This window comes from Zootoca vivipara, chromosome 16 (assembly GCF_963506605.1).
Source record: "Zootoca vivipara chromosome 16, rZooViv1.1, whole genome shotgun sequence".
Classification (NCBI taxonomy): Eukaryota; Metazoa; Chordata; class Lepidosauria; order Squamata; family Lacertidae; genus Zootoca; species Zootoca vivipara.
Window position 1 is genome coordinate 2,133,274 of NC_083291.1, and position 12,244 is coordinate 2,145,517.

The 12,244-nt window shown below is 41.5% G+C and overlaps 1 protein-coding gene across 1 annotated transcript in view; it reads left to right on the top strand.

Moving 5' to 3' along the window:
- Positions 1-12,244, top strand: part of SLC24A2 (solute carrier family 24 member 2) — a 96,223-nt gene that overhangs the window by 56,641 nt on the left and 27,338 nt on the right. Inside the window, exon 2 of the mRNA XM_035141000.2 lies at positions 163-271. Within this exon, the coding sequence (XP_034996891.2) occupies positions 163-271 (109 nt within the window). The remainder of the gene's footprint in view (positions 1-162; positions 272-12,244) is intronic.

Sequence of the window (12,244 nt, forward strand, 5' to 3'; positions counted from 1 at the left end):
GTACGATCTTGTTGTGTTATCTGATTATTTCCCTAAAATATGAAGAAGAAAAAACCCTGCTTTATATACGTAGTAGAGAGGAGTCACAGTGTTGTAGTACATGAAGTAAATTTACTTTCCAAACAGGATTCAAATAGTTTTCCCGCCTCTTTCCCCCTTTAGACCAAGCCCCGTCTCCAGCGTGGTGGGAGCTCCGCATCTCTGCACAACAGTCTAATGAGGAACAGCATTTTCCAGCTTATGATTCACACTCTTGATCCACTTGCCGAAGGTATCACTTCAATGTCTTTTATTTCTTCTGCTGCTTTTCTTTCCCTCTTGTTAATTTTATTTAAAATTACCTTCGGAGGCTAATGCCTCTTTTCTCCTGTTCTCTGCGGGTGCAGTTGACAAATGGGTGCTTTCTTTCCATCTCAGTACGGCTTGCACACATGCAAAAACCTCCCATGCACAAACATTGGTTTAAAATCAGTCTTTTAATCAAGGCCCTGCTGAAATGATTCCTCTCCCTTCAGATAAAATAGACGAATGTAGACACAGCCCTGTTTGTGTGTGTGTGTGTGTGTGTGTGTGTGTGTGTGTGTGTTCTTAAGTCGTGGCTTTAGCTTTTCATACAGAAGATGTCTTCCGAAATAATGCTTGCATTTGCAAGGCTAAAATTTCTCCAAAAATAAGTAATCGTACATTAGCAAGTTATGAGAATATTCTCAAAATTTGCTTATTCAAGTGATTGCAAAATTTAAATTGCTCAGTATTCGAAGCACAAGGAATTTGGGTTTCACTTGAAAACATTTTAATTACATTTTTTAAAAATGTGAACACTCCACATCTCTTTGAAATGAAGATGTTGTTGTTTTTATTTTTTTATTTTTAACCAAATGATGTAACGTTCACCAGTCTTAAAGGAAAAGCTGCTACTCTTTCATTCCTTACGTTCTAAGCATTACCAAGTCTCTGCTCATTACCAAGTACATGTGCCTGAAAATATTGTGATTGGGACTTTCTTGACTGTATAAAGCTTTGCAACTGCCACTGGAACATAGCTGCCAAGTACCCCGTTTTCCCCGGGAAACCCCCGTTTTTACTTACCTTTTCCCGGTGGGCCCCCGTATCACTTTGTCTCCCGTTTTTCTCCGTTATTTTCTCCTGCCGGCCTTTTTTTTCTTTCTAATTTGCCCTTCTATGGGCACCAAAAATGGCCGCCGCCGGCTTCAAAAGTCGCATCCACGCATGTCCGGAAGTGCTTAGATGCGACTTCCGGTGTCGGCAGCGGCCATTTTTGGTGCCCATAGATGGGCGGAGCAACACCGGAAGTTGCGTTGACGCACTTCCGGTCATGCGTAGAAGCGACTTTTGAAGCCAGCGGTGGCCATTTTGGGTGCCCATAGAAGGGCAAAGCGACACCGGAAGTTACTTCGTCGCAACTCCCGGTGTCACACGGCTGCCGGTCCCGGATTCTGCAGTCCGGGACTTGGAAGGTAAGCACTGGAAGCTTTGCAGCGGCTCAGTTAGAATTAACTTTGCCAGTAATAATCTGTCTGGACTGTAAAGGTTAGCTTTAAAAAATTCATATCTTTTGTCATCTTACTAAAAGAAGCAAACAAACCCCAAGACACCCAACCAAATTGTATAATTTGCCTCCTTTTATATTACATTGTTTTCTCCTTCAAAGCATAGCTCTGCGTCTGTCTTGAATTATCTGCCCTAAGCAGCTGCTGTGTAGCTTTTCAGAACCATTTTTTTAAAAAAAAACATAACACAGTGTTGAAGGAGGTTTACTTCTCCTCTCCTGTAACAGGTAGGTAGCCGTGTTGGTCTGGATCGAAGTAAAATAAAAAAAATTCCTTCAGTAGCACCTTAAAGACCAACTAAGTTTTTATTTTGGTATGAGCTTTCGTGTGCATGCACACTTCTTCAGATACAGTGAAATGGAAGTTTCCAGGCACTTATGTAGAGAAGGGGTGGGGAGGGGTGGGGATGGGGAGGGGGGATCACTCAGAAGGGTGGTGGAAATGGGTGATTGACTGACTGATAGCTGTTGATGACCGCAAACGACTGCAAATGGTTTTGCATGAAAAAGCAAGGGTTGAGATGGCTGAAGATCGCTTATCATGTATAATGAGATAAGAACCCGATATCTCTGTTCAAACCAGGTCCCTCCATGGTTTTGAGCTTGGTGATAAGTTGCAATTCAGCAACTTCTCTTTCCAGTCTATTTCTGAAATTCTTTTGTAGTAAGACAGCTACTTTGAGATCTTGTATAGAATGTCCTGGGAGATTGAAGTGTTCTCCTACTGGTTTTTCTGTCTTCTGGTTCCTGATGTCAGATTTATGTCCATTTATCCTTTGGCGTAGGGTTTGGCCTGTTTGTCCAATATAGAGAGCTGAAGGGCACTGTTGGCATTTGATGGCATACACAATGTTAGAGGATGAGCAATTAAATAGTCCTGAGATGGTATGTTGGATGTTGTTGGGGCCAGTAATGGTGTTGTCTGGGTGTATGTGGCAGCAAAGTTGGCATCTGGGTTTATTGCAGATGGATATTCCAGAAATCCAGCATCAGCGGTCATTTATTCGTGGGCCATGACCAGCAATTACCTTATGCCTTACCCTAAATTTGCACCTGCGAAAGCACCGCCATCTTTGAAAAGTCTTCTTAAAAGGTCGAGAAAAAAAGCATGGGGAGACAAGAGAAGGGGGGAAGCTGGATCAAAATTAATATTCAGTCTGCATTATAAGCCAAGAACAGAAGTGCGTGTATTCAAAAATTGGGTCTGATCTTAAAATGTTATTTTAGCAAAACTAAATCCTGCAGGTGATGCGGTCATCTAGTTGTGAGATGATGACAATGGCGATTGAGACTAAAGTTATCAAGGCGCTGCATAAAGATATATATTTTTAAGTACAGTTCCTTCCCACGAGCTTACGATCTAGTACAGGCATCCCCAAACTTCGTCCCTCCAGATGTTTTGGACTACAATTCCCATCTTCCCCGACCACTGGTCCTGTTAACTAGGGATCATGGGAGTTGTAGGCCAAAACATCTGGAGGGCCGCAGTTTGGGGCTGCCTGGTCTAGTAGATACGATACAAAAGGAAAGAAGGGTTGGGAGTTCAAAGAGGGGGAGCAGACTGGTACCGCTAATGTTATACGTGTTGAACCATCAGGGGGGATGGCCACTGAGGGAGATGATATTGGGAGAGGAGGAGCCAAATGGGCAACCCCAGGGAATCAGCCATTCCATCTCCCATTTGCAGGCTCTGCTGCAGCCAGACAGAATAAAGATGTCACCCAAATCCCTGGAAGGACCTATAGACTTTTGTAGTGCAATAGTATCACAGACTCCATTCGTCTGAATCAAACGGACTTCTTCTAAGCCTCCCTGGGAACAGAGTGTTGCAGAGCAGCCTGAAAATACTATCTGAGTGCTGCTGCTCTACTGCAGCCACCCAACAAGGTGGATTGAGGTGGTTTTACCCTTACTGAAGAAAAAGCACAATGCCAGTGAAATGCCTCAAGTTGTGTTTGGGGCCCCCATAAAGCCTTGCGTTGCTCTGTTATTCTTTTTCTGTACTCTTCCTTGTCTATGTCTCTGCATTTCACCGCTCTAGGTCAATGCTGGGGTTTGTAGCAAGTCAGCTGGGGAGCATGGAAAAGCTTTGGATCTTGTTGCCCACCCCACCCCCATGATAGCAGAGCAGCGGAAAATTGCTTTAAAAATTAAAATCTCCATTTAACTTCGCTTTTTAAATCATCCTCTGCTTGACAAAAAAAATACTCTGGAACTCTTTAGTGCTCCGAAGGCAGTAAGGACAGCCTGACCTTGCAATCCCAAATGGATTATGATCCATAATACAAACAAATGCAGGAAAGGATAAGCTTGCTGGTGTGAAGGTACATAAAAAAAAACATGCACAAGCAACACTGCATACCTTATGTGCCTGTTAATTTCATCCACTTCTGCCAAAAGAGGAAAAAGTTTGGTGTTTTTTTAAAAAAGATTCTCATTAAGGGTGAATGAGAAACACAGAATTTCATTGTATACAGAACAATTTAGAACCTGAATCACAAATCAAAGCAGACACACCACAAAGTGGCCCAGAAACAGATCTGATTTTATTTATTTAAAAAAATCAGAGATGCATATCCAGGATGAATCTTGAGACATGTGCAAACCTCTAGTGAATACTGTTAATAATTAGTAATAATAAATGTATGGCAAGAGTAGACATATGCTGCTAAACGGGACACTATACAAATTTCACAATACAAAATGTGTTTCAAATTTTAAAGACATTGATATGCCACTGCTTTTTCATCTATTGTACTAATAATAGCATTAACTTAGGACATTTATTAAGGATTAAAGTATTCCTCAGGCCATTAAGTTATCCTGGGTAATTGTTTGTCTTCTGGGAACCTAAGCATTCATAAAGTGCTTTAGGGTGCTCAAAACGCTTCGCATACATTAAATTGTACAAAAAAAGGGAGGCAATTATCTCCATATTACAGATACAGAGAGAGGGACTGAGAGATAATGGCTTGCTTAAGAAAATGAGCGTTATTTGTATCTAACTCACCCTTCACTACTGCATTTACAGGCAGCTGACATCTTATGACTATAAACAAACATAATAAAATAATGACACTAGATAAAAACTACAACAGTCTGTTCTTAAACCGAATCTGTTCTTAAACCTTAAACCTAGGCACACTTTCCCTAATGAGGGCTCCCGCCGCCAATGCCCTTCCACCATTCGGTTTCCGTTTTTAGACCAAAGTAAAGTTTGCAGACCGGAACACTACTTTCGGGTTTGCGGAGTTTGTAAACTGAATTGTTCATAAACAGGGCTGTTCTTAAACCGAGGTACCACTGTATGTTTAGGGCATTCAGGAATGCTGCGGTTTGTCCTGGATCTTAGGCAAGTCAACTGAAAAATCGCATTTCCCTAAAAACTCAAGAACTTCCTGGTTTTTTTTTACTTTTTGAAGTAAATGCCACGTACCTGTAAGTTCTGAGCAGTGGCATAGCAAGCAAGAAACTGTCATTCTTAAATTGACTATACATTTTAGCCAGTACAGGGATGCACAGGTAAGATACATTTCATTTTTATCAGGAAACAAAATACTCTACTTATTAGCAATTAAGGTTGGAAAATAATCACAGTTATCTTAGATCTAAACATAAGAGAGAAAGATCAAGTGTTGTGGAAACGTGCCTGAACCCAGACCATTTTTAGAAGAGAACATGCGATCGAAAGTATTGACTGAGAGCGAAATAATGGACCATTGCTGCTATAATTGCTTTCTAAGTGCTTCCATCAAAGCAGGGAGAATAACATCTGAAATTCTATTGTTAGGTCTCTGCAAAGCTTCAGTTTTGGTAGTCGGTGATAAATGCTCAGAAATGGAATTACCAAAGGAGGACTAGAACAAAAGGATGGGCTGGGGATCACAGTGTTTCTAAAGAATTTGCCTTAATTTGTCATTATTTTGCGCCCCTACTTATCTCATGAATAATTAAAGAAGTCATTTTGAACAATTAACACCCCCAGGTATTAAAATCAGCTCATCTTTCCAGTTCAGAATGGAACTTTCCCTTTGAACTTGGCGAGTTCCAACACTGTTTCCATGGCTGATTGCATCTTACCGTCTATAATCTGAGCTTTACTGCATTGGTGCTACAAGATATTCCACTTTGAGAAGGCTTTTCCTTCTGTTTGTCGAAGGGGTGAGGAAGCTCCCTGACTCATATGTTTTCTTTGAAACATATGCTCAGCAACAACAGTGTGACTGTAATATGCATTTCTGAAGCATTCCTCTTTTATTTATAAGTTTTCAGTTTTACAGTTACATCATTTCCCATTCTTATAGAGCAGTTCTTTTTGACTTCCCACCCAGCATTCCATGACAGTTCTTTTTGCATCTTGCTTAGCTGCATATACATTAATTCCTTCACCTTATTTTCCACATGCATTACCAACTGTTGTTCGCAATGTATCCCCTACCTGGAATTTATAGGTAAAGGTAAAGGGACCCCTGACCATTAGGTCCAGTCGTGACCGACTCTGGGGTTGCATGCTCATCTCGCATTATTGGTCGAGGGAGCCGGCGTACAGCTTCCAGGTCATGTGGCCAGCATGACAAAGCTGCTTCTGGCGAACCAGAGCAGCACACAGAAACGCCGTTTACCTTCCCGCTGTATCTACTTGCACTTTGATGTGCTTTCGAACTGCTAGGTTGGCAGGAGCTGGGACCAAGCAACGGGAGCTCACCCCGTCACAGGGATTTGAACCGCCGACCTTCTGATCAGCAAGCCCTAGGCTCAGTGGTTAACCACAGCGCCACCTGCGTCCCACCTGGAATTTATATTTGAGGTCAAATTTTGGTAAATATTCTGCTAGACCCTCCCACCTGCTCCTCCTCTGTCATCTTGATTTCTTACTTTAGATGCCATGCTTGTAAGCTGTGCAGACCTTGCATTTTTGAAGTATTCCTATGAAACTATTGAACTCTGAAAAAGAACTAGAAACAAAGAGAGGCTTTGGCATATAAAATTTATATTGTCTGCTGCAAGCAGAGGCAGTGGTAGGCTCCCAAAGATATTTGGAATTGCCTACAATTCCTTCTTCAAGCCTCTCTTTATTCTGGGTTTGATACTTGGTTGAAGGCACTGGTGTTTTTTTAAGGGGCTGGAAATGAGCAATTAGTGATGATTACCATCAGGGTGGATTTGATTTAAATCACTAGTCAGTAAGACTTGATTTAAATCTTCTTCTTTTTACAGCAAGGCTCATTCTTGCTGGTATAATCTTAATATTTATAACCAGATGGAGGTTTCATTTTTGGAATAATAAATTTTCAGAGTAGTTTTTACACTTACATCAAAATTACTGCTTTGGTTATGCTATTAGAAATACATTGGCAGGTAATTATGAAATTATTGTGAGGTTTAATAAGTGAACAACTTTTCTGCTGTACTTTATTGGAAGGAGAAAAACAATCATTTCCTTTCTAACAATTTAAACAATTTATTTAACTGAAACAATAATATTATAGCATTTGTATCCATGTTTGTTAACTGATGTGGTTAAACGATTTTTTTAAATAATAATAAAAAAGACCTTAGACTGAGTTTTAGCATACATGAAAAACTTTAAACAAATCCTTATTTCCTTGATTAATAGCCTTTGGACTATAATGTAACTTAAATAGAAAACTATCTTTAGAAAGATTTTTCCTCCAAAAGCATTTTATTTTAAAAATCCGATTTAAATTTTAAAAAATTGGATATATATTTTAAAATCATTGATTTTTATCCACCCTGATTACCATACATGAGACTCTGGCCCCGGCAGCTTGTAAACCTGATGGCAAGATGCTGAAGTGGCTGGCAAGAGGAGGAGGAAGAGTAGCTCAAAGTCAGTGGCCCGAGAAAGGGAATCGTGTGGGAATAGGAAAAGAGATGCACAGTACATTATGTTGTCATGCACGCATCACCTGGGCGGTAGCTTGTACAAGGACATCACTCATGTCACAATCAATCAATCAATCAGCTTTATTTGCATAGCTGACAGCCATAGCAACAGAATACACGCAATATACAATTAAAAACAACATGGATAAAAGGATCAGTCATGAATTTAAATCTGTCCGGCCTACTGCCCCATGTCCTACGGGACCCTCATAAAAGTGTGTGGTCCAGACTAGTGCACCAAAAACTCATTTCCTGCGGACTCCATCCACATCAGCTCCTTATGATGGGCCTTAGCAATGCAAAAAGGCTAACTGGACAGCGCCTCAAGGACCTTGAGCAACAGAACAATCTGGCCATCGCAAAGAAATCCTGCCCTTGGTTTTTCCTTCTTTCCCCCCTCCCAGCTGGAACCCCTGTCACGCTATCTGTACAAATTAACCATCTCTAAATTCAGACGTGCTTTTACGTTAGCCAGATTGGATGTGCTGCCCTCTGCTGTATTCGAGGGCAGATTTCAAAAGTTTCCCGCGGAAAACCAACTCTGCCCCTGTGGAATCGGCAACACGGAAACAGTGGCTCACATCCTTCTGTCATGTCCCCTCTATAAAGACTTGCGGCTCGATCTCATTACACCACTGCTCATAACTATCCCAGGCCGCCCAATTGAGGCCATGTTGTTCTTTCGTCTATCACAGGGGTGGCCACCTCCCAAGAGACTCTGATCTACTCACAGAGTTAAAAACTGGGAGTAATCTACCCCCTTTTGGGGGGTTCGGGTCAAAGCTGTTGAGTTTTTTTAAGACAGGGAAGCCCTGTTTTTTGGGGTTTAGGTCAAACTTGTTGAGCTTCTTTTAGGAGGGAGGGAGGCCCATTTTTGTTTAGGGCTTCAGGTCATAGTTCAGCTTTTTTTTAGGGAGGAGGAAAATTTTGGGTGAGCTTTTTTTAGGTGTGCCAGTGATCTAGCAGTGATCTACCACAGACATCCAGTGATCTACTGGTAGATCACAATCTACCTGTTGGACGTGCCTATCAGATCAAAATGACCTGAGAACAACACAAGTTGCCGCACCATGGGGGCATTACTGCAGCAATATGGAACTTGATCGGGGGGTGAGGATGGTTCTTAGGTAATTTCTGTAGTCCTATGATTGCTTCGAGCAGCATCTGATGAATTGATGTAGACTGGATCTATCAATGCCTGCCTGCTACTCAGGATAGCTGCATCAAAGTTCCATGGCCAGTGCCAGAACAGTGGTATCTTGGTTCTCGAACTTAATCCGTTCCAGAAGTCCGTTCCAAAACCAAAGCGTTCCAAAACCAAGGAGCGAGTTCCCATAGAAAGTAATGCAAAATGGATTGATCCGTTCCAGACTTTTAAAAGAAACCCCTAAAACAGCCATTTAACATGAATTTTACTATGTAATGAGACCATTGATCTATAAAATGAAAGCAGTAATCCATGTACTGTGCTATAGACAGTATTGTAGATGATAAATGTTTAAATTAATTTTCTTTCTTAGCTGCACTGAGGATAGTCACTGTTTGGATGGGGGTGGGGCTTTTATCCATTTCTGCAGTCGCACAATCAATCAGTCAGTAGCTGAACTGGGTCCCACACAGTCACAAAAAACAAATTAACCGAAAAAGCCTCAAAAACAAAAGCACCAAACTTAATCCATTCTGGAAATCCATTCATAGCTGCCAAGTTCTCCCCTTTTTTAAGGGAAATCCCCTTAGGCTGAATAGGCTTCCTTGCAAGAAAAGGGAAAACTTGGCAGCTATGAATCCGTTTGACTTCTGAAATGTTTGAAAACCAAGTCACAGCTTCCGACTGGTGCAGGCGCCCCAGAAACAAATTAACCGACAGCCACATCGGACATTCGGCTTCTGAAAATCGAATGTCCTTCCGAGTTTTCGGCATTTGAAAAACCAAGGTACCACTGTATATTTCTGAGTGTCAGATGCGGGAATCAACTGTTAAGGGGTGGGCCATCACTGTTTTGTCCTGCTTGTTAACTTCTAGACTGCTGGCTCTTCCTGGGTCCAGCAAGGCAGATGTTTTCTCAAGTCTTTGCACTGTCCTGCATTCTCAGTCTGCAGCTCGTTAATGATGGATTATGGTATTAACGAAGGTACACAGAAATGTTATGGAAGGGCAGTCTTGTAAGCAGGATGATCATGCAATTGTTTCCCTTCCCTTCCACCATGGAGCTCAACAGGCCTAGAAATCAGGCTAAAGTGTCTGGGAGGCGGTTGGGGGGATGGATGGCGGCTAACAGATTGAGGTTGAATCCTGACAAGACAGAAGTACTGTTTTGGGGGGACAGTCTGCGGGCAGGTGTGGAGGACTCCCTGGTCCTGAATGGGGTAACTGTGCCTCTGAAGGACCAGGTGCACAGCCTGGGAGTCATTTTGGACCATGGAGGTGCAGGTCAATTCTGTGTCCTGGGCAGCTGTTTATCAGCTCCATCTGGTATGCAGGATGAGACCCTACCTGTCTCATGAGAGTGGTGCATGCTCTGGTTATCTCCCGCTAGGACTACTGCAATGCGCTCTCCATGGGGCTACCTTTGAAGGTGACCCGGAAACTACAACTAATCCAGAATGCGGCAGCTAGACTGGTGACTGGGAGTGGCCACTGAGACCACATAACACCGGTCCTGAAAGACCTACATTGGCTCCCAGTACGTTTCCGAGCACAATTCAAAGTGTTGGTGCTGACCTTTAAAGCCCTAAATGGCCTCGGTCCAGTATACCTGAAGGAGCGTCTCCACCCCCATCGTTCTGCCCATACTGACTTCCAGCGCCGAGGGCCTTCTGATGGTTCCCTTGCTGCGAGAAGCCAAGTTACAGGGAACCAGGCAGTGGGCCTTCTCGGTAGTGGCACCTGCCCTGTGGAACGCCCTCCCACCAGATGTCAAAGAGAAAAACAGCTACCAGATTTTTAGAAGACATCTGAAGGCAGCCCTGTTTAGGGAAGCTTTTAATGTTTAATAGTTTATTGCATTTTAATGTTCTGTTGGAAGCTGCTCAGAGTGGCTGGGGAAACCCAGCCAGATGGGCGGGGTATAAATATATTATTATTATTATTATTATTATTATTATTATTATTATTATTATTATTTCAGAAAATAGTGTAATTTTGAGCCTGTAATTAAATTCTTGCAGCCCATTTATACATGCCTACTCAGAAGTAAATGCTGTTGATTTCAGGAATGGGTTTAGGATTGCAGCCTGAAAAGTGCCCAAATCATATTTTCTATTATAAACTTTAAAAATGAAAATAATAAGTAAAAGAATACAATAAAAACTGAGAATCACAAATAGAACAAGAATAAAAACAAAATAAAGTATTTTTTTTAAAAAATATAGCACATAAAAAGCCACAATCTAAATTGAATCATTAAAAGCCTTACATGGCTCGGGAGCTCAATCCCTCTCCCCATAGGAACCAACCCAGACTCTCTATGCTTCTCCCCCCCCCCCCAAGGTTTGGAGGGTTAAAACACGAGAAGGGGCCTTCTCTGTGGTGGCTTCCAGTCTGTGGAATGCTTTCCCCGGAGAGGCTTGCCTGGCACCATCATTACATATCTTTAGGCTCCAGGTGAAGACATTCCTCTTTATCCAGGCCTTCAGCCGTTAAGTATCTATGGCCTGTTAAATGGGGAGGGTGGGCTGTTATTGCGATTATTTTATTATTATGCTGTGTATTATCATGTTTTTTTATTATTATGCTGTGTAAATTATGTTCTTAATTTTATACACTGCCCTGCGATTTTTGGATAAAAGGTGGCATGACATTTTAAACAAATTAATAAAAATTCTTATCTAACATTTTCAGCTGGCTTCAATCGTATCCCAATAAACATTAAATAGGCTTTCACAGGGACATGTTCCTTGGCATCTTGCAGACTATTGATGCTAAATAAATATTAAATTGTGGCGTAAAATTGCAGTTTACAAAAGAAGATTCTCAGAAGGTGAAACTTAAGACATAACCCTGGAAGAGAGAATGGAATTTCCAGTGACAACCCAACAGCGTTTTGTGCTCAAACCAACCTAGCCAAGATGCTTACATTGACTACAGAAGCAATTTTCATAAATACGTCTCATTTTGACCAGCTATGCTTCCCTACTCTGCAGAAAGATTATTGCTGTGAATTTTATTAAGAATGTGTGAAAGCATGTTGATTTCCTTGAGTGTCTGCTGCTTCCTTATCTCTGTGTCTTTTACTATGATGTTGTAGAGCTTGGATCATATGGAAAGCTAAAATATTATGACACAATGACTGAAGAAGGTAAGAAATATTTTGGAATTTTTGTCTCAGCATTTTTTAATACTCTTTTTTAAAAAAAACTACTGTGGTTCTTCTTCTTCTTCTTCTTGGTTTTTTTTCAGTTCCTCTTTGCATGATTTCACTGACATAGTGTAATGTGCTACCATACTTCTTAAGATTTTTATCAACTCGCATTTGCTGTTTCTTTTTTATTGTCATACAGCAAATCAGTTTTCCTTTAACACAGCACACAGAACTTGGTTCTTCATGCAAGCCCAAACATGTCCACAGCAGGCCCTACTGAATTCAGTGGGACCTACTCCAATCTAAGTGTGTAAAAAGACTGCCGTCTAAATGTGCCTCGATTTATTAACGCAAGACCCAATGAGACTTATTAATCACACTTCTCATTTCGGATATAGCAAGGCTAGAAGATGACCTTTTGGTTTTGCAAACACCTACGTGCAAATTGTTCGCAGCTTCATCAAAA